The sequence below is a fragment of the Lissotriton helveticus genome, chromosome 4_1 (assembly GCF_964261635.1).
Source record: "Lissotriton helveticus chromosome 4_1, aLisHel1.1, whole genome shotgun sequence".
NCBI lineage: Eukaryota > Metazoa > Chordata > Amphibia > Caudata > Salamandridae > Lissotriton > Lissotriton helveticus.
The window spans coordinates 1,732,657,934-1,732,682,150 of NC_136063.1; the positions used below are offsets into that span (position 1 = coordinate 1,732,657,934).

The 24,217-nt window shown below is 42.7% G+C and overlaps 1 protein-coding gene across 1 annotated transcript in view; it reads left to right on the plus strand.

The window, feature by feature from the left end:
• LOC144827667 (glycine receptor subunit alpha-4) overlaps positions 1 to 24,217 on the plus strand; it is a 387,510-nt gene that overhangs the window by 160,019 nt on the left and 203,274 nt on the right. The window contains exons 4-5 of the mRNA XM_078685904.1: positions 4,195 to 4,277; positions 5,455 to 5,592. Of these exons, the coding sequence (XP_078542030.1) occupies positions 4,195 to 4,277; positions 5,455 to 5,592 (221 nt within the window). The remainder of the gene's footprint in view (positions 1 to 4,194; positions 4,278 to 5,454; positions 5,593 to 24,217) is intronic.

Below are 24,217 nucleotides of genomic sequence, written 5' to 3' on the forward strand. Positions count from 1 at the left end.
ATTTCAGTTATCTTCATGATGTATGCAAGGTGTGTGATGGATAGAAAATGGAACAATAATTAGAAATCAGTGATGATTTCTTCAGGGCTGGTTGATGGACTGGTAGTTGGTAGCTGTCCATTTTGAGTGAATTATAGAAGATATATAATGTGATGGAGGTGTGAGCTAGGTTGTAGAGACCCATGAATGTATGTATTGAGAGGGACTCTCATGAAGCTAGTGCTTGACAATGATGTAAACATGGTCCACTTGGGGAATTAGTGTTGTTTGATGGTGTATGATAGTGGTATGTTTCCTGCTGTTGATGCAGAGTTTGACGTTGTTTCTATTCTCTGTAAATGGCATATCAATTCCATTGCATTTGTTAGAGCGCTGGGTTATCGTTGTGCTAGTAAGAGAACTGAAGCAGTGTTTCACTGCCTTGAAGAATTCTATGCATTTTTGGCTGCTTCTATTTCAATAGATTTGTAGAAGGGTACGCAGTGCACTTATGTTAATAATAAAGCGTCTGTGGGTGTGGAATTGTATCAGATCATCTTTCAATTTCTCTACTTCATTTTCTTGTTTGTAGAAGCGGTTGTTTCTCTTGATGTCTACATGTTGGACTAGGCCTTTTCTGCAGGTCATCCCGAAACATTTTGCTTTCACCCACCTATTATGGTGAACCTTTTTTGTTGGCGTTTAGGACTTTGTGTACTTTACCACTGCTAAGCAAGTTCTAAAGTGCTTGTGCTGTCTACTTTAAACATGGTGAACTCTACCTACACCAAATTGGCACATTTAATTTACTTGTAAGTCCTTAGTAAAGGACTACATGTACCCAGAGCCTCTAAATCAAATGTTACTAGTGGGCCTGCAGCACTTATTGAGCCACACACTTCAATAGCCTTTTTAATGTCTCCAGGCCCTGGCATTGCAGTCTGTGCGTTCAGTTTTTACACTGCACTTTCGGCCTTGCAAAATAAACCTAATCCCAGGCCTAAAAATTCCTTTTTAGTACGTATAGATCAACCCTAGAGTAAGCCCTAAATAGTGCATAGGGCAAGGTGCAGTGTATTTAAAAACACGGATATGTACTTTTAACTTTAACATGTCCTGGTAGTGCAAAAATCTAAAATGTGTTTCTCACTACTGCAAGGCCAGCCTCTCCAATAGGATACAATTGGGTTGACCTATTATATAATGAGTGATATTGGGAGCAGGCAGTAATGTCGAGTTTGGTGTCTAATAATTTTAATTCAAAACGCTCTTTAATGGTAAAGTCACATTTTAGGTCACAATTCCAAAAATGTCACTTTTAGAACGTTGGCATTTTCTTGTCTCGGACATTTATTTTTTTGGGTGTTTTTTTTTTGTCCTAAGCTCACCAATAAGCATCTGCAAATCTTTAAAGGAAGCCATCTTACCGTACTGGGTGCCCTATGGCTACTGCATTCGCTTAGGTCAAACCAGACCAGCCCCTTTGATGTTGGCTTGGTGTAATCATTGGACCGAGAAGGACCAGAAGGGATTATACCAATCTCAAATCCAGGCCCCAGATCACTATGGCCTGCCAAATGTTCACATCTCCTTCCCTAACTACTTCCCTGATCCAAACGGGCCATGGCAAATGTGGCTTTAAGCAAATCCTCGCACCTCAGGGGCCGTGGTTCTTTCCACTTCATGCATATCTCTCTCCGGGCTAATAGTACCAGGTATAACAGCAAACCTCTATGTAACTGCGGTAAATTCTTCTCAGGCACACCATCATCCCCAAATTGTACCAAAGAAAGAGTCACCTCAATTTTGATTTTAAAAATGCTGCATAATGCATCCCCCACTTCCTTCCAATAGGTTTCAAGTTCAGGACATTCACACATATGTGTATCATTGGCATTAAGAATATTACATCTTGGGCATTTGGGGGAGGATAATGGGGCAAACTTAGCAATTTTAGCAGGTGTATTGTAGAGTCTGTTGATCACAAAAAAGTGGTTCTTCGCTAAATTAGCCGGTTTAACATATTTACACAAACATTTCAAAGAGGGTTCATAGAGGTCTACAATGTTGGACTCAAAAGGAGACTTATTCCAAACTATATGTTGCTGGGGGAGTACCGTATCGTCAGCTTCCATGAGCTTCCTATACCAGATAGAGACCTCTTTCATTTTAAGATGTTTGATTTGCAAAAATTGTTCTGCCTCCCAATCTCCTCTTATGTCCCCCTTTTCCGCTATGCACCAGGAGGCATGTTGCAGGTATTTAAACTTGGAAAACCACTTCCTACCTCATCCCTTAATACCTCCCAGGGATGGAGTCCTTCTTCAGATACAAGCTCTGACCAGATGGTGATACCCGCCCTTTTTATTGGGGTTGCAAGGTTATCCTTCAGGCAGAGCGGGTCCCCGATCCCCCATCTACATCTAACCTTATACCAGATATCCAGGGCGCCCCTGAGAACCTTCAAACGCACCCGTTTAAAAAACGTTGGTGTCCCAAACGTATACAAAAAGTCTTCTCTTCCACCCTCCATCATGACCATTTCGCCCAATAGCCTTCCCCATGATGACTCTTCAGGTTTTACAAGTAACATCCTGATATTTTTAAACTGAAAAGCAACAAAATGCCGACTGATATCTGGGAGAGCCAGCCCCCCCCCTTAGTGAGCCTGCATCTCAGCTTATTCCAGGACAGTCTAGCTCCCTTGTTGGCCCAGATAAAACTTCTAATCTTACTTTGGATCTTACTGATGTCCTTACTAGGGAAAGCAATAGGGATCGCATTAGACAGATAAGTCAGCTTGGGCAGAATGACCACCTTCACCAGATTAACCCTACCAAAGATTGTCAAAAGGAGGTTCTTACATCTGGCAAATAGGTGGGCTATCTCTTTGTTGGTCCTATTTAAATTAATCTGGGGGATTTTATCCAGTTCCTTAACAATATCAATGCCCAAATATTTCAATTCTTTACTTGTGGAGCCCTCCCAATCATCAACGTTCCAGCACATTACCTTCGTTTTGGAAGTATTGGCTAAATAACCAGAGAGGGAGCCAAATTCTTCCAACAGTGCTTCAACCCTTTGCTCAAACGCTCCGTCCATCATCCCCTTTTGTTTTGCTTTGTTCGCCCTAAGTGTGGCAGGGTATGCTCAGACGTGAGTCCCTTGCTCACTTGGCCACTGGATTCAAGATAGCCTGGCTGATGAGGATTATGAATCCGAAACCGGTCCCAGGATGCTTGTTTCCAGTCCATGGAAGACATGACTTGGCAGTTCGGGCTGCACTGTTCCCATGAGGCACAGGGTCAGACTGATTTGCATATAGCCATGTCTGAAGTGGGGTGGCTGAGTGGGCTAAAGAATGGTGGTGGATTAAACCCAGATCAGTTGACTGGGGGTGAGTGTTTGATTTGCTCAAACGCTCCGTCCATCATCCCCTTTTGTTTTGCTCAACCCTTGGTATGACAACCGGGTTGCTGGTATATAACAGCAAGTCGTCGGCGTAAAGGTCCAACTTACTACAGCAGAAACCTACAGAATTTGCTTCACTCTAAGTCAGTGGTTCTTAACCTTTTGACTTCCACTGACCCCGCTGAATCAATACTAGAATCCGTCATTAAGTGAAGTTGCTGACCCATTGCCTAAGCAATTTATATGATTTGAATCTGGAAACAATACATCAAAATAAGTATTACCAAACAAACGCTCAAATATTGAATAATGTTGTTTATTTTGCAAACAAATATAGAAAAAGTTTGCACATTTTCAATTTTACTTCTTTCATTTTTATACTTCATTAATTTAAATATTATTTAATCATGTAAAACAGTTGCAGACTCCCTGAATCACAATTCATCAGGAACCTCAGGCCTCAGGTTAAGAGCCACTTCTCTAGGCAGCCAGCATGTGGGTGAAGCCAAAACCCCTCCCTCAGTGCTTCTTTAAGCTTTTTTCTGTTAATCACATATGCTCTGGCAACAGCTGCGGTGTCAAGACACACCAAAAAAACTTCCTGTGTGATGAACCAAGTTGTTTCGTAGGCTGATGTTTTATAATATTTGTGCTTAAATATTTGAGAATCAACATATGGCATTTATATATCACACAGGGTATAGTTTCAATTAATGCACTTGCGATTATTCATTATTTCGACGAACACTCTTTTTGATTTGTAAAAAAGGTAAATTAAATTTGTATGTTTTCTTGTTCTCACAGGTTAACTCTAATCCTGTCTTGCCCAATGGACTTAAAGAACTTCCCCATGGACATCCAAACATGTACCATGCAACTGGAGAGCTGTAAGTTTATTCACCTTTCTACATTCTGCTGTTGGGTGGGTTTAATTAAAAGACAACAACTTTCTAATTTTCTAAATTTAACATTTCGATTTGTCTAGATTCTTTTGTTATTCTAAATTTGTGTTCCCAATAATTATTTTCCAAAAACGCTGTTTTCGTGGGGCAGTAGGCTATCATGCATGGATATGCATGTTATGCATAATAACATATTTTGTCATTCCACGTCTGTGCAAGTAAATAAAATGCACCCACAGAACGTTGCATGAGACTCAAGGGACAGGAGTACATGATATAGTACATGTTATATGTCAGTGTGTCTGATTAGGAAGGAAATGGTTCAACACGCTGAAAGGGAAATCCTTCTTGGAGACTGAGACATATTTACAATAATATGTTACATTCCAGTGCTCTCCCCTGCGCTGGCGCACAAACTGCTGCCATGTTCCGGTGTAGGCACCGTTGCACCATGGTGCAAGGATGCCTGTGTCGTGGGGAGATTGTTTTTGTGCTGCAAGGGGCACCTTCCTGCACAAAAACAATCACTAACGGCATTTTCCTCTTTCAATGTGTGCTGTACAATGCAGCACGCTTTGAAAGAGGAAAAACGAGGAGAAAAGAAAACATTTCTCCTCGTTGCGCCTCTCTACACTTCCCCTGGGGAGGCGTAGCATTGACACACATTTCTAGATTTACGATTACTCGTAAATCTGGAAATGTGTCTCGTTCCATGGGTGTTGCATGGGAACACCCACAGCAACACCCATGGAACACTCCTTCTACGGAAAGTGCTGCGTGTGAAGGGGCAATATTTACGGAGAAGAAAAGTCATGGCTTTTCCTCTCCTTGTAAATATGGAGAAAAGAACTGAGCCTTCAGTACATCACAAAAAGTGACGTACTGGTGGTGCAGGGGGCTATTTTATATTGTAATTGTCCTTATACATGACCCTTTTTTTTTAAAGATTTGTTAAAACTTTTTGAAAAAGTAATAAGTGAAACTTTCTCATTCCACTAGATCTTGACCACACACCTTCTTTATTGTATTTCCACTTTTTACACTCCATTGATGTTTTTAATGTTTGTTCTCTTTCCTTTGTTTGTCTACGATTTACTGTTACACTTTCATTGTTAGTGTATTACCCCATCACCTTCAACTCTTTCTGTGTCTCTTTTTTCAGTTGGCTACACTATGAATGACCTCATATTTGAATGGCTGGACAAAGGACCTGTCCAGGTGGCAGAGGGGTTGACACTGCCTCAATTTATCTTGAAGACTGAAATGGATCTGGGATACTGTACAAAACATTACAACACAGGTAACTGGCTTATAATGTCCATTACTAATGGGAAACATTTACTATCATGTTTAATTTATATTCTTTTACCACATTAAGCAGTGGCACTATGTGCACAAAATTGGCCAACATTTTGGGTCAAGGCAGATCCTGTGATATACAATATTGACAATAGGACTGAATATGAAGCACATATATTTTATAATGCAGTGTTATAGTTAAGCCTTTGCCCTTTCACAAATGTGTAGAGTAACAGCAGGTGTATGAAATTAGGACTGATATCAATACAATACAGTCATAACTTCCCTGGAACAAGTGTTATCATGGTTGATACATCAAGACACAGTTACCACCCCTGTGATGTCTATGCAAAACTCATGTGGCGACACTGTTCATACCCAGAGAGATATACATGATACCTTTATGGAGAATTATACTGAGATATATAGGTCTCGCTTGCAGGCCAGGGATGCGGATATACGGGAATTTCTCGCTGCCCTGACACTGCCGCGTCTGGAGACACATCAGCAGGACGAACTGGGCGCTCCTCTGTTACCAGATGAGCTACGTGACAGTATCTTCTTCCTATCGAACGGCAAGTCACCGGGCCCGGATGGACTGCCAGCGGAATTCTTCAAGGCCTACTCTGATATCTTGATACTGGAGCTTCTGAGGGTGTATACAGCGGCCCTAGAAGATTCGGCCCACACACTTACGCAAAATGAGGCGACACTGATCTCCCTCCTGAAACCAGGTAGGAACCCTGACAACCTAGGCTCCTACTGCCCATTGGCCTTGCTAAACACAGATAAGATCCTTGCCTCCACCTTGGCCAAACGCATATCCCAGTTTGTACCGACTCTGGTTCATAGTGATCAAAATGGTTTTGTCCCGAATAGAAGCACCTTTCTTAACATCCGAAGGTTATTCAGAGTTCAGAAATATGCGGTGGAGAATAGGCCATGGTCTGGATCTTTAGTACTGCACCCAGAGAAGGCCTTTGATTCGGTGGAGTGGCCCTACCTAGTGGCAGTGCTCCATAAGTACGAGCAAGGGGAAGACTACCTGCAAATGGTGCAGTTATTGTACCAACGACCATAGTGTGGAAGTGGAGCTCCAGGTCAATTGCAATCGAACTTCACTGCTAAAACTATGATTTGACTGAAAACAGGAGAAAATCTAGTACCAATTGTGTAATTGGTCACACCACACATGTATATTCTCATACATGTAAAAAAACAAAATAGAGACTCTGCCATTTTAAAGGTTGAACTTTCTATCACCGTGTGATAGGTGGGAGTGGAGGAAATAGCTTGCCCAGTAGTGGGCATGGTTTCCATACTTATAGAAGCCGTAGCGTTCCCAGCAGGTACTTTGGGCACAATATTGCTGCAGGTCTTGGTCAAAGGCCACACCCTAAGCCAAAAATTAGCTAGGCATAACAGAAGTTGATGTCCAGCAAATACTGTGGATTGAGGGTACAAGATATCATAAATATATAATGAAAATTCAAACAAATTCACAAAAAGTTGCATTGCATCCAGAACTCCCTCTAACACACTATTCATGACCTCACAAATGATGTCACGTCAGACGAACAGTTTGCTGATAACCCTACCCACAGAGCCCTCATAGCTCATCCTTTGGCATTTAAAATCTGGATGTCCTTATGAAAGATGCATATAGAAACGTGGATGCATTTAGACTGCTAATCTTCTCTTGTTTGAAGCAGCTGTTATTTCCTGCTTCATCAAAATGAGCAATGATATCAATTGCAAAATCATTGAGATATCCCTAAAGATATCATTGATTAAATAAATTGTAACGCTATATTAAATAGATATTATTCTTGTATGTGCACTTCCCTTCAACAAGCTGTTTTTTAGAGAGATGGGTTTGGTTTTTATTATAATATACCTTGATTCCTGTCCAAAGTTTCCATTGCACATGTCCACAGGGTGCTGGGTGTGGATGTTAGGCATATTTGGTACACACTGTACCTTCTCAACAGAGCACAACTCTTCTCCAGAATATTCAATAGAAACCAGGTCATTCACATGGACACCTCCAGGTCCAAGGAGATCCGTGTCATCTACAGAGCCCTTTTCGCAGTCCTACTTCATTCCATCTTGTGGCTCATCATCTTCAACCTCTACATGAAGCCACTGGAATAAACTCACAAATAACAGTGTAAAGGTTCATCAGTACACCGATGACAACATTCCCATCAACTTCAGACACACAACAGCTCAAACAGTGCCTGTTTCTCACCCAGATCCGGATGTCCAAGACCTACCTGAAACTCAATACTACCAAATTGCTGCTATTCACCAACAACAGCAAGCAAGTGCTTGTCTAAACGTGGGTCAACAACACAATGAACCTGAAAGTACTAAATTTCACTCAACTCCAGGTCAACCAGATTTACCTCAAACACTGACCTCACTGCCAAGGAACAAATCACCAAGAAAATCAAGAATGATTGGTACCAGCTCTATCCGCTTAAGAAAGTGAATCTAGTTTTACAGAAAGCAACTTAGAAACTGCTGTTAAAGCTTGTACTCTCATATATGGATGGTGGCAGTGCACTGCTCCATAAGGGCCCCATACACACTGTAGCACACCTCATCAAGGGACTGAAGTGATAGGACATCATCACTTGCACCCCAATGGAACTCCGCTGCCCACCCCATCTTCAAAACCAAATGTATCTTCTACAAAGTCATAACAAACTGCACCCCCAACTACCTGACAACAAGCTTTCAATTCCATCTCTGGTGGATCGCAGCACACCTGCAGCCAGGACACCATCATGCTGGAAACCATGCTGTACAACATGGAGAGAAAAAAACTTGCCAATATGCTTTTTTGATCTATGTACCCAGGGTTGGGAATGACAACCCATATTCATCAATTGTCCTAACACTACTCCAATTTAGGAAAGAGCTGAGGTCACACATCTTTAAAGAACATTGCATCATGTTGCAGCATTAGTACCCTCTGTTCTCCAAACCCAACCACCGTTCTAATCACTAGTTTACTGTAATATGTCTTTGATCCTTTACACCACTATCCTGCCTTTCAGCTAGGTTTGTGCTATATGAATACCACATGCTTACATCTGTACTTTCATTTGGCCATGAACTGTGGGCTGTAATATATTGGCTGTAACCATGCATTTTCAATCAGAATATGCTGCACATGATCTGTGACCCTGTGCAAAGCTGTGGGCAGAAGATGTGACCAAAGGCCTCCATATGTGATCAAAGCACTAGCCCCTGAGGCAACAATGTATACCATTCAGATCACAGTAAGTAGCCTTCATTCATGCCTTGAGCCTTGCGCTCCTGGACACAAAGCTCACTCTGCATGGCCTATGGCCATCAGCAGCAGTCTCTCTAAGAAGGGCATTGCTTTATGTCAAACCTGTACCAAGTCGTCCTGAAGTGTTCAGCAAATATTTATGTTGGATGTTAGGCAATTTGCAAACTGGTTCTCAAACTTGATTGATTTATATTATTTTTAATGGCACCAAAACATCAATAGGAGTTAAAGTGCTATAGAGAATTGTTTTTTCTAGGTTGATTCTACCCCTCTATGGTGTTCCTATGCTGTCCTCCCCCATGTTGTGGTATGCTTCCCTTAACACTAAACTAACACAAGGCTCAGCCTGTCTCTTCTAATTACCTCCCAACCCCAACATCCCACCCCCCAAACAGTTCTCAACTGCACACAACCTTTGAAATGCCATGAGCCTTTGTGGGTCATTTTGCAGTCACATTATCTCTGCGTTATACCCCCCAAGACCCATTTCCAGACCAACAAGTTTTCCCTCACTCAGCTGTAAAAGCAAATCTTGATTATTCAGCATATTCAACTTTTCACGTGGCAGCCGCAACAACTTTGCCACAGAACCCAAATCAATCCCCACAAATGTCTGTGTGGGGGTTGGCCCCTCCAGATTTTGGGCTACCAATGCTATTCCAAAGCTGTCCACTACAAACTTCAATGTCTTTATCAATCTCACACACTCACCCGGCAACCCACTCTCTCCACTAGCAAGAAATCATCCAAGTAATGAAGGATCCACTCTGGTGACACCAAAGTGAGAACGATCAATTCTAGGAAGGTGTTAAATCTCGCAAACACTGCACATGAAAGCAAACAACCCATAGGCATACATTTATATATATTAATATATATTCCCAGCAAGTCAAAATCGTCCTGGGGCACTGGTAGAAGGCAAAAGCCTGATTAATATGTAATGCCCATTTTCAAACTACCCGTGAACCTTCACACCAACTTAAGGGCTATGTCTACTTTTGCATATTACACTGAATACCCCACCTTGTCATTGAAGTCATGTGTATAACCCTGAACTCTCCCCTTTCTTTGATACTAGCCCTAGCAAGGACACCATCACATTCCTCAACAGTGGCAATGAGAATGGACCTGCCATCCTGCCCTGACTCACTTCCTTTCCCATCTTCTTCCTTACAAGGTCCTCCTTGTCTTTACTGGACTTCAGGTTGTCTGTTTGTTGTCCTACCCTAGGACGCATATAATATATGCAAAACCACAAATTAAAGCCCTTAACCACAGGAGGATTGCCTCTGGTGTAACCGGAGTATCCACCCTTCAAAGCCACTCATATGCCATCCCTCCTGCCCTGTGGGTTGCCCCCTGCTGTGCATCACAGCAGGGACTGACTGCTGCCAAACTTTGAATATTAGCCATGTTGAAACCTGAAGGGGTACCTATAAAAGTTTCCTTTGTTAAAATTCAAGCAGGTTCCCATGGAGGTCTGCTTGCCCACCTAGCTCCCACCCCGCTCTGAGTGGGACAACTCAGAAAAGGCTGGTGAGGAATTGGCAAACCACTCGCCGTATATGTTTGTCATTTCTTAACCATGCAAAGCCCCATAAGTTAATGCTTGCCATCCTAAGACTTCCACACACTTCCATAAGGTAATACTCTGCTCCGGTGCCTTTTCACAAGTAACGCTTACGAATATAGAGAATGCCGCTGTCTAGGTGTAAATGTTAGTCGGGACATTGGTCATCTTAGATGGCCCCCTTTCTTCCCCTTTGGAACCTTCTTTGCTTACCGTCTAACTACAGTCAGAACCGAGACATGGGGAAGTTTCCAAAGTCTGAAATTGTCAATGTGCACCAGTAATCAAAAAATAAACTGGATTCAGTTAGAAAATAGCTGATGACAAATGATTTATTTACAGGTGTTCCAAAGCAGTCACATATTTTGGACTAGTGTGTAAAATATTTACTGAACAGACTGTTCTTTCAGAAAAGCAATATTTGTTTCTGTGGTTTGTAGTTTGATGTGCTTGTCTCAGATGTTTCAGTTATGTGGTTGTGGCTGAAGCCTGGAATTCATAACTTTGTAGTATAAAAGTAATTCTGCTTGCACGCCACATGACGTCGGAAATGTTTTATTAACAACAAAAAAACAATATTAGCCTGTGATTCACAAGTCCAGTAAGCCAGTGTCCCCCAGAAATCTTGGATGAAATATGCTTGCTAAGCAAAGGGAAGGCTTAAACATAGGGCCTGAATCTGATGTGGTTAGGAAGGCTCCTAATGGCATTTGCTCCTTCCAAATCGGATCGGGAATGTGTGTTCCCGACCCAGGGCCCAATTATGATGTGGTTAGGAACATATGCTCCCATTGAAGTCAATAGGAGTCCATCCAAATCATATCTGAAAGCATCTGGATGCATTGTACTTCGTTGGTCGGACTCTCCCGATCCGATTGGGTTGCTAACCATTTCCAAACCGATTCGGTTGGGAAGCTTTCCAACCCACATCAGAATCAGGCCCTTAGTATTTCATAGATGATTTTGAAAAGTTGAATGCATGACAGATTCAAACAAGGTAGAATAGAGGGGTTTGAAGACTGAAATCATGAGTAAAGAAGAAGACAATATTCAGTTTGTTACAGGAATATAAACATTTCAGCTTAGAAAGCTAATCAATACCTTCCCATCCTGGGAACCAAGATGTAAATTAGAGGTTCACAATGTTAGAGACGGGCACTTTGTTTGGGCATTTGTTAGCATGAGAAGTAAAACATGCTGGAAACAAGTTACAGTTATACTAACAATAAAACATCTCATGCCCAGTTGATGCTAATTTGCTCCTATGTGCTATTTACTACCACAGCACAAATTGTTCAGTCTTGAGTTTCTGCACTAGTTCCTTTTCTAACTGTCAATGTGATTAGTGGCAGCTAAAGTCAATTGTTTCTGCTTCTACAAAATGGCACTCACTATAAAAACCAGTGGACCAAACTTACAGATTTATGCAATTTATAATAGCTAAAAATCTAAATATCACCATTAGCAAAATAAAGCGACTAATGCCATTGGCTATTGTTATATCTCACTGAGCATTATGTTCTATAATTTTGACTCTGCTCTTCACTTTTCAATCCTCTTAAGTCAATAGATATTTTTTATTTAATCATTAATGCTTTGCTTTTCCTGACATCAAAGTATGAGGTGTATAGTCACAAAAGTGAATTTACATGTGAGTAAATCTACACATATAAATGTACTCTACACTTTGTAGGAACATTACTAATTTTGGCTATTCACCATTTCTTAGTGTAAAGTTACTCCAGAGGAAATAAAAAATCTAGAGATACAGTTATCCCGGTACAATTAGAGTACCGTAGATAGCTGACAACTTGCATGACAGGGACGTGTTTAGGGAAATTGGGGTCCTTTCAGCAGTGCCAAACACTAGATGATATTTCCAATATTAGTAACATAAGTTGGTTTGAAAATGCGATTACCCAAATGGTTCAATGTATAAGGGTGAAGTTAAAAGGGAAAAGCTACAGGAAAGATAGGAATCCTGAGAAAGGTCCGAACCAAGATAAAAACTGGTTTAATGAGGAATGTAGGAAATTAAAATCAAATATAAGAAAAGGGGAAAGAAGACTGAAATTGAAGCACGATACAGATATGATGATTAACCTACAGAAATTAAAGAAAACTTACAAAATGATCATTAGGGAACATAAAAGAACATATAAAGAGAGATGCTGGGGAAATTTATTAGAGGCAATAGAAACTAAAGATGTAAAAAGGTTTTGGAAATTGGTCTTCAATTGGTCTCCAAGAGAGGTCAGTGAAGATACAGGCGACTATGAATTGCGTAGTGACAGAAGATAATTGGGAACGATATTTGGGTGAAATATATGGTAAAAGAGTACAGCAAGTAATTACAGACCATGAATTATGGTTAGAAATGGGGGAGGATATAAGGCTGTTGTTTACATAATGTAATGTTAAACACAAATCTAATGTTGACTAGAGCAGCCGTCCCTGATAACCTCCTGGCAGTAATTGTAAAGACCAAATCAGACTGATGGGCAAAATATTTTGCAAAGATGATTTCTACCATTCTCAATACAGGGCAGATGCAACAAACCTTGAACGGATCAATCATTAAACCCATTCATAAATGGGGAGATATAAAGATTCCAAAAAATATAGGCTAATTAACCTTTTGGATGTTGGAGAAAGGTATTTGCTAAATTAATCCTAGAAAAACTTAAAGAATGAGTAGAAGTTAACAAGATAATACCGCCAGAAGAGGGGGGTTTAAAGAAGGGGCATCTACAATAGACCACTGTTTCTCCCTTTGATCCTTTGTGTGGACATCAGTGGAGCAGAGAGGTATGCTATTCAGCTGCTTTGTCGACTTCCGGGCAGCATTTGATTTGGTAGAGCAAAATCAACTGTGGTAGATGTTGATAAATATTACTATCCCTGAAGGCCTTCTGGTCATAACAGCCGTGGCCGGCAGTGGGAGTACTTGCAGGGCGGTGACGTGGGGAGGGGGAGGTGCAGGGTGGGGGGGTAGTAATGTATGGATTACGGAGATTCCCAGGTAAGTAATAAAACGAATTTCGTTGAGTGCACTGCATCCCCAAATGCGATGCAGTGCGCGCAACGAAATTCGTTTTATTTATTTAAATGTTTACCTACCTGTAAAACTCCGTAATCCATACATTACTACCACCCACCCTGCCCCTCCCCACGTCACCGCCCTGCAGGTACTCCCACTGCCGGCCGTGGCTGGGTTATAATACAAGAGCTCCACAGGAACAATTGGGCACAGGTTATCCTGGACACAGATGGGACATTGTCAAAGAAGATACTAATTGAAACTGGGATAAGACAAGAATGTGTCTTGGCCCCCTTGCTCCTCTCTTTATTTACAGACAACTTACCAGTCTGCTAGTACCAAATTAGATGGGAAACACATTGCTTGATTACTTTACGCAGATGATCTTTTAATCCTAGATCGAAAAGAGATGGTTCTGCAGAGGAAGCTGAATGTGTTTAATGATTATTGTAGTAACAAACAACTTGTTGTATACTTGGAAAAACAAAGGTTTTGAGCTTTTGGTCAGTAAATTCAGTTGGTTCTTGGGCCCCACAGAGCTTAAAATATTAAGAGAGTATAAATATTTAGGAATATGGTTTGAAAGATCTCTAAAATGGGAATCTCATTTCAATGCTCTAAGAATACAAGAGCTGACCTCATTTAGTGGGCTGAAAAAAATTAAAAGAAATTATTGAGAAAGGTCAGATAGACCTGTCTTGAAAGCATAGATGGTCATAATACTGCCTTAGTTCCAATATGGAGCCAAAATATTGTATATGAGTGGCAAACGTGGATAGGATATTAAAGAGGGAAATTGTATAAAGAATCTATTGTCGCTACCCGGGACATCTATGATTTAGAAGGTAAGAATTGAAACGGACATGGTATCTTGGGAGGGAATGGCATGTATGGCTTTATTATTATTCTAGTGACACTTGGAAATGGGGAGGAGCAAAAAATAGCAGAATGGTGCGAAAGGGAAATATTGCAGTGTGATATGCAATGGGCGGGTGGTCGGAAAAACGCTAGATACAGTATGTGGGGAACTGGAAGTTAAACTGTACCATCAGGATTTAAAAATTGATTTTGTAAAATGAGAATTAAAGATACAAAATAATATATATCTATATATATATTCACTGAAAAAACCATAGGTTATAGACCATATATAGTTAGGAATTAGCATTTACAAAACCTTGAAAATTCACTGAAAAAACCATAGGTTATAGACCATATATAGTTAGGAATTAGCATTTAAAAAACCTTATTTTACTCACACAAAACCATTGAAATTCCATATATAGTTAGTTGCACTAACTATATATCGCGCACCTGCAATCCACTGCTGATGATGTCACATATTACATCATTCATGACATGGTCAGTGACATCACTGATGACATCACTGATGACATCTCAAATGACATCACTGATGACATCTCATTTGACATCAATGACCACATCACTGATGATATCATTCATGTGACAATACAATGCATCTCCTCACATTTTAATATAACCTCTGTTTCACCCAGTGTTAAATACAGAATATAATTTTTGAAACCATTGACACACCAATACTAGTTACTACATACGCACTCACTGATTCCTACGTCTACACACACCTTCACTCATTCACCCATACTATCATTCATACATACAATCACTCATCTTTACAACACTATCATATGCACTCATACACCTATACAGACACTCACAGTCTGCCACTCATCCATGGAGTTACTCACACACCTAGTCAGTCCTGTAAAGAATCAATGACACTTCCATTTTCTTGTCTATACAGTTAAACATAGAGCACCTTACATTTTCAAACATATACTAACACATACTTACCTTGTTATACAATCATTGATACAAGTACACATTGATCTGCACAGAGTCACACACCTCCCAGCCAGCCACACACACACTCAGTCTCCCATACAAATACTTGGACAATCAATCAGTAACCCATATAGTTAATCATATAGCTACTGATCAAAACATGCAGCAGTTTACAGAACAACAGACATAATGATGCACAAATTAAGACACTTTAGTCACTAACCCATGCACTCAGTGAGACACATTTAATCACTCACTCATGCATTCAGTCATGCACCTACTAAATCCTTTGTCCAGACACTTATACTTCCACTCATTCTTCAATATGTAAGACACATTTTAACTTTACAGAAACATACAGTCACTGGATGTTGTCATCAGTGATGTCATCAGTGATGTCATTTGAGATGTCATCAGTGATGTCATCAGTGATGTCACTGACCATGTCATGAATGATGTAATATGTGACATCATCAGCAGTGGATTGCAGGTGCGCGATATATAGTTAGTGCAACTAACTATATATGGAATTTCAATGGTTTTGTGTGAGTAAAATAAGGTTTTTTAAATGCTAATTCCTAACTATATATGGTCTATAACCTATGGTTTTTTCAGTGAATTTTCAAGGTTTTGTAAATGCTAATTCCTAACTATATATGGTCTATAACCTATGGTTTTTTCAGTGAATTTCAATGGTTTTTTAATAGCAAATATCATAAGCTGTCGAATGTCAAGTACGTGGTAAGTGAAAACATTTTCGTGTTTATGCACACTGATCTGCTTTGAATGGTGCCCCCCCCCTCATTTCTATTAGGAGTACTCTCTCTTTGCAGATAGTGAAAGGTAGTTAACGCAGGTCTTTGCCCCCATTGTAATCCGTCGTGCCTGCTTCTCTCTCCATTTGATTCATTGTTATCCAAGTATTTACTGTTTTAGAATTAGTTCTCTTTGGTTCATTCTCTATTTACAAACAAACACAGAGTCGCAATACTCTGTTTAGTCTTTGCAGATAACGAAAAATCGTGTAAAAAAAAAGAAAAGGAATCGAGCAAAATCAGTAGGCCACTAATGGGATCTCTTTTTGACCTCGCTAAAATAGAAACATTAGGAACAACCCCTCATGACAAATACAAAACTAGTGAGATGAACTGAACTCCACACAATGATGGCTGCAAAACAGCTCTGCTCCGCCACCCACCCCGCCCAAAATAACGATAAAGAACGGCTGCCATGATTGGTTGCGGAATGACCACGACGGAGCTACGAAATGGTGCTGCTCTCATGCTAACCCCAGCTTCAGTCTGAAACATCCAGAAACACTGTAGACTACCAATTCGATCAGTTCCGGTAGCGCCCCAATGTAACCCGGTAGAGAAGAACTAGCCCTCCCCTCTTTGACTGATGGTTCTTGTTGCCTGTCCCTTCTGTTGTCATTTAACAGAACTATTTAGCCTGCTGAAAGGGGTTGTGTTCCGACCGCTGGTTGGTGGAGACATTTTGACTATATTCTGTACCTGCGTTGTCGCGTAATGCGTCATATGATGCGCCGCGTTAGCGCATCCGGAAGTCATCCGGGGCGCGCAGCGCGTAACGTAAGCATAACAAGTCATGTGACTTGTTAATAAAACTTTTCATTGGTTCATTTTACTTTTCTTATTGTAATGATGAAAGGCTTGGTCATATGACCTAAAAATTACGCTTTTCATTACTTCCTAACATTATTTTTTCTTAAATATATGTTATAATGTTCCAGGCTAATGTACTTTCCCGGAAATTTTACAACTGTCCTGCAAGTAAAATATATTCTTTTTTCGAGAAAAAGAGCGTTTCTTCGTCCCATGACGGAGCCGTTGAGCAAAAGAGGGTCGACCTGCTGTCTTAGTCGCCGATACGCCTGAATATGAGATTCTTATCGATCACTTTATGTTGCAGGAATAGAAAACACAACAGCCCTTGACCATTTATCTTTACTGCGTTCCTTCGTATTATACCTTTTACCCTTCATGTAATTGGTCTGCTTTATTTCACTTGCCTTTTAATGATTCTAAAACAGTGACTATTATTAAAAACTTTACCAATGTATATACTACTACCATGTTTTCTTTTAAAAACCTTTATTGTGAAAATTTCATTATACAAATACGAGCCTATAACCACGTGGGCCGGCCACGGAGCAAACTGTAATCGTATATGATAAATAGACATTTACACTGTAGAGGAACGTAACGGGCGGGCCATTAGGTTGCAAGAACTAAGGTGTCTAACAGTTACGGAATCGGTGGACGTACATTTTATAATTAAAATACGACAGGGCCAGTTACAATAAAATTATCTAGATATACATTTGCGGGCAAGTACCATGGGTGACGTTAATTCGAACTTTCAACAGTACAGTAATCAATAACACATCAGAACTTAATATCAATAGGGATGTCGAAATATTCAATCAATTCTCGTCCCCGCCCGCCATGTGCTTCAAAACTGCATACGTATCTCGTGATTTCAAGGTTCTGCAACCAGTACACAACAAGGAGTTACGAGTCCCATTTATTCTGGCGCCATTTTGGGCGAGGACGGGCAGGTCCAGGATATAGTCAAAATGTCTCTACCAACCATCGACTATGATGATGTTCATATGCTGTATTTATTAGAGTAACACTCAGATGTCCACATGAAATAAATTTGCCACAATCTAAACATGTCATTTTAATCTTTCCAAAGTTCTTCTAAATATTTGGGACCGTTTCCCTTGCCTCTGAAGCTCTCAGTGCCACTTCTTTGATGAATGTACTAGCAGGTCAGGGGTTCTCCTCCAAATCTCTCTTTTATGCAGCACTATAATTAATTGGTGCCACCTCTCCATATGACGATGCATGGTATAGTTACCACAACTATATATTTTTTCGGTTCCTCTAGAGAGTTCATCGTGGCAGATGAAGCGTGTAACGTACCGGGCATTTACCTTTTTTTGCATGTACAGGAAAGGAAAAAAAAATCGAGCGTCCGAGTTCTAAGGTGTCCCAGGGCCATTTTAGTGGACCAGGCCCAAATCCAAAGAACAGGCCGCCATTTTGAGAGTCCTGTTGCAGCCGCCTGTCGCTGTAGCATCAAGAGCAGCCGAAACTCAGCTGAATGGCAACTGAAACGGTAAAGGGGCGCCCCACTACAGCAGACGAGCCAGGCCCAAATCCAAAGAACTGCTATCTCACAGGCTAATGGGGTGACCCACGCCGAGTTTCAGCATTGTAGGATGACCACACAAGTACAGCAACTTGCTAGACATCACCTCGGTGCCATCCGGATCTCGGCGCCCCACTGCAGATGAAGTGCCTCTCAACTATGAAACCACCACGGTGACATCCGGATCTTGGCGCGTTGTGCTGCCTTCGGCCTATTCGCACATCGGTCCGCTACTGACGCCATCTCACAGGCTAATGGGGCGACCCACGCCGAGTTTCAGCATTGTAGGATGACCACACCAGTACAGCAACTTGCTAGACATCACCTCGGTGCCATCCGGATCTCGGCGCCCCACTGCAGATGAAGTGCCTCTCAACTATGAAACCACCACGGTGACATCCGGATCTTGGCGCGTTGTGCTGCCTTCGGCCTATTCGCACATCGGTCCGCTACTGACGCCATCTCACAGGCTAATGGGGCGACCCACGCCGAGTTTCAGCATTGTAGGATGACCACACCAGTACAGCAACTTGCTAGACATCACCTCGGTGCCATCCGGATCTCGGCGCCCCACTGCAGATGAAGTGCCTCTCAACTATGAAACCACCACGGTGACATCCGGATCTTGGCGCGTTGTGCTGCCTTCGGCCTATTCGCACATCGGTCCGCTACTGACGCCATCTCACAGGCTAATGGGGTGACCCACGCCGAGTTTCAGCATTGTAGGATGACCACACCAACTTGCTAGACATCACCTCAGTGCCATCCGAATCTTGGCATCTCAACGCCTAGTGGTATCTTCCATACAAAAAATATTGTTACGCTGCCTTTGGCCCCATTCGCACATCAGTCCGCAACTTAGACATCACCTCGGTGCCATCCGGATCTTGGCATCTCAGCGCCTTGTGGTGTCAGTCAGAAAATATTGTTGTGCTGCCTTCGGCCTATTCGCACATCGGTCCGCTACTGACGCCATCTCACAGGCCAACGGGGCGCCCCACGCCGACTTTCAGCATTGTAGGATGGCCACACCAGTACCACAACTTGCAAGACACCACCTCGGTGCCATCCGGATCTTGGCATCTCAGCGCCTTGTGGTCTCTTCTACACCGGAAATATAGTAGAAAATATTGTTGCGCTGCCTTTGGCCCCATTCACACATCAGTCCGCTACTGACACCATCTCACAGGCCAACGGGGCGCCCCACGCCGACTTTCAACATTGTAGGATGGCCACAGAAGTGCGACAACTTACTAGACACCACCTCGGTGCCATCCGGATCTTAGCGCGTTGTGCTGCCTTCGGCCTATTCGCACATCGGTCCGCTACTGACGCAAACTCACAGGCCAACGGGGCGCCCCACGCCGACTTTCAGCATTGTAGGATGGCCACACCAGTGCGGCAACTTCCTACACACCACCTCGGTGCCATCCGGATCTTGGCGCGTAGTGAAGCTGCAGCAGCTGCAAATAAGCTTCAGACAGTGTTACAACCGCTGCTCAGAACTCTCAACTATGACACCACCTCGATGCCATCCGGATCTTGGCGCGTTGTATTGCCTTCGGCCTATTCGCACATCGGTCCGCTACTGACGCCGCCTCACGTGCCAACGTATTTTCTCCGCATTTTATACCCTATGCCGCATAACAGGTCATGTGACTTGTTTATAAAACTTTTCATTGGTTCATTTTACTTTTGGTTTCCTAATGATGGAAGGCTTGATCATATGACCTAAAAACAACACTTTTCATTGGATGAAAACTTTTTTTTTCCCCCAAACGATGAAAGCCCCACCTTGTTTCTGGATGTTTCAGACTGAAGCTGGCGTCACCATGAGAGCACCACCATCTCGTAGCTCCGTCGTGGTCATTCCGCGAGCAATCATGGCAGCCGCTCCCCACCAGAAGCCTGCAGGAGTCGGGGCCCCCAAAACTTTTGATGAATTCTCAAGGCGGAGGGGACGCTTTCGAGAATGGGGTCCAAGACCTAGCAGACAAGCGTCCGATTTCCAAGGTGTCCCAGGGCCATTTCAGTGGACCAGGCCCAAAAAGGAAACAGCCTGCCGCCATTTTGAGAGTCCTGTGACAGCCGCCTATCGCTGCACCGCAAGAGTGGGCGCAACTCAGCTGAATGGCGGATTTTGACACAGTGGACCAAAAGCGGACGGAATGGCAACTGAAACGGTAAAGGGGCGCCCCACTACAACAGACGAGACTCCACCTGGAGAGGCCCGTTCACGCCGCCTCCCCCGGGGCGCTCCACGCCGTTATTCGGAGCAGCATTGTAGGATACCAAAACCAGTGCGGCAACTTACTGGACATCACCTTGGTGCCATCGTTCTGCTGCCTTGGAACTATTCGCACAACAGTTTGCTACTGATGACCCACCCCCCGCGACGCCCCACGCCGTTATTTGCTGGGTGGCAACTTACTAGACATCACTTTTGTGTCATCTAGATTTCGGCGCGTTCTGCTGCCTTGGAACTATTCGCACAACAGTTTGCTACTGATCACCCACCCCCCGCGACGCCCCACGCCGGAAATCTGGACGTTGTGCTGCGTTGGGACTATTCGCACAGCCGACCGCTACTTCGTTGTTTTTCTCTAAAAATGTTTATATGTTATTACTATTTTTGTTTTCTTGTATATATTTATAAATTATTAAAGTTTTATAATCTTACTACTTTGTCGGAGTGCTATATATTTTTAATGTGACACATAATTGTAAAAACTTTGATGTACAAAGAGTCATCCCTGGAATCTTCCGCTTCACGCTCGGTCCCCTCCCCAATCACAATACAGAATGGTTTTCAGATAATAGCAACGCTTCTGCTGTGACGGATCTCATCGAGTGTGGGCCTTGATCTACTATAACTCCTTTGAAGACGGGTGATTCTTTACAGCTGTGGCCATAAACTACATCTGCAGGGCTAGCTGATAGCCTAGGACCGGCCTGGACAATCGGACACAGAGGAAAAGGAGTGTCAGAGGGTGCGGTAGTGAATAGGGCGAAAGGGAGGTGTCGGGCGGGCACAGGGTGTGATTCTCAGGGAAGAACAGCGCAGATGGGGGGAGGTTTATTACCCATGCATAAAACAGAGAGCGGGGGTGACCACTGCCTGGGGGAGATGCTTGCGAGGGTGGGGAGCCATGCTAAGGATCGACAGCGTTCACAGAGTGGATCTGGTCAAGGCATCTAAAATGGCTGCCGTGCACGACAAAAGTGTGGCATTTGAAAAAAGACAAGATGGCGCACACAATGTTTTTCAACAATTCCTGATTTCCTTCGAATCGAACGTTAACAGACGTTGGGGCATATTACCAAAGTTAAGCGATATTTATCCCTAACGATGCATTGCAAAGATTTTTTTACCGTCAGAAATTATCGCAGATAAACCTTGCTATTATCAAGGTTTATCGCAAATACGATAAAAAACGAGCGCAATGCATTAATGTCGCTGAAAACTCCGCGATATTCATGCATTACCAAGCTAATGCTCTTAGCCATGTTATCCACCTCCCATTGGATAACATGGCTAAGAACTGCTCAGGGCAGCTGTTACTTTTTGGAGATATTCGCGCTTATCTCGAATATTTCCAAAAGTTGATAATAGGAGATAGCGATGTTAGCGACTGTTTCCAGTCGCTAACATCTTGGCATGCCCACTTTGCATGTCATTAGTGATAAATATCACTCACATGCAAAGTGGGACCCAAGATGGTCGCTATCTCCTACTAGCCGTCGCTAACTGGTGTTAGCAACAGCTAGGTAATACACATATAATTTTATCTCCGCGAAGCGGAGCGCTGTTACAGATATATATCTTGTTTTTGAACGTTAATTTCTCAAAATGCACTGAAGCACATATATTGAGACATAGCAAAGGCACATCGGGCTACCAGTCCCTAATATTTTACCAAGTTTCGTGCAAATCCATTCAGCCGTTCGATTATTATTATTATTATTTTTTTTTGCCCCGCGGGGCCCTTTTAAAACCTCCACATCAAACCTAGGGGGTCAGCGAGGATCTACTATGCCCCCTTATGGTCATCAGCCGTTCGATTATTATTATTATTTTTTTTTTTGCCCCGCGGGGCCCTTTTAAAACCTCCACATCAAACCTAGGGGGTCAGCGAGGATCTACTATGCCCCCTTATGGTCATTTGCCCCTTCGCTTTGGCCTCCTCTTGTCTCTCGATCCTACCGAGAGACAAGATGGCGGCCGCTACGTACTGTTTGGAATGTTTACAGACACCGGAGAGCCAATCAGCTTCGCTTCGCAAAGCTCCGTAACGCGAAAAGTACGCGAAGCGGTGCGCTGTTACAGATATATATCTTTTTTTGAACGTTAATTTCTCAAAATCCACTGAAGCACATATATTGAGACCTAGCAAAGGCACATCGGGCTACCAGTCCCTACAATTTTGCCAAGTTTCGTGCAAATCCATTCAGCCGTTCGATTATTATTATTATTATTTTTTTTTGCCCCGCGGGCCCCTTTTAAAACCTCCACATCAAACCTAGGGGGTCAGCGAGGATCTACTATGCCCCCTTATAGTTATTTCCCCCTTTGTTTTGACCTCCTCTTGTCTCTCGATCCTACCGAGAGACAAGATGGCGGCCGCTACGGACTGTTTGGAATGTTGACAGACGCCGGAGAACCAATCAGCTTCGCTTCACAAAGCTCCGTTGCGCGAAAAGTCCGCGAACCAGAGCGCTAACCGGTCCGCTGTTACAGATATATATCTTTTTTTAAACGTTAATTTCTCAAAATCCACTGGAGCACATATATTGAGACCTACAAAAGGCACATCGGGCTACCAGTCCCTACAATTTTGCCAAGTTTCGTGCAAATCCATTCAGCCGTTCGGGCTAAAAGTGAGGCCAACCGCCCTATGGAAAACTCAATGTTAAAAACACGTTTTGGGACCCCCCTTTTTTCTCGGCCCCCACTGGACGAACCCCCCCCAAATTTTCAAGGGCTGCTCAGAAACAAAATGTGCCATTTTCCTGAAAATTTCAGCCGATTCCGTCCACAAACGCCAAAGTTATTAGACATAGAATTTTCAAAAAACCCATAGAGAAAAAATCCTAACTATATATACCTACTGGCGACCGCCAGTAGGTAATATATCTATATCTATCTATCTATATATATATCTATATCTATCTATCTATCTATATATATATATGAAGCTCGTGGGGAATGTCCAGAAATTGAATCGCACTCGACCACAGAGAAGCTTTCCCCAATGCTTATTTATTGGTAAATCATTAGCGCTTTCCAGTCAATCAGCAACCGACTGCAGCCCTGACGCGTTTCGAGTAATCTTTTTCAAAGGGTGGTTGCAGTCCAAAAGAGCATGTGCGGAGACACCTTCCAATTAATGCCATATCGTGTGTCCTGATTGGACAACTCTGGATGAGAGAACACGTTGCATGCTGGTCGGTGAGGTCCGATTTTGATCCCCAGATGGATGCGCCTTAAATTCAATGCAGTTCTAGGCTCTCCGTGAGCCCCGGAAAGAGCCGCCGTATTAATCCATACTCTGTGCCCCACACTCGAAGCTCCTGTGTATCAGAGGCTCCGTGACCATCTCTTTTGTTGTGGTGCAATTCGGCAGCAGGACAGCCGCCAAAACATGAAGCTCGTGGGGAATGTCCAGAAATTGAATCGCACTCGACCACAGAGAAGCTTTCCCCAA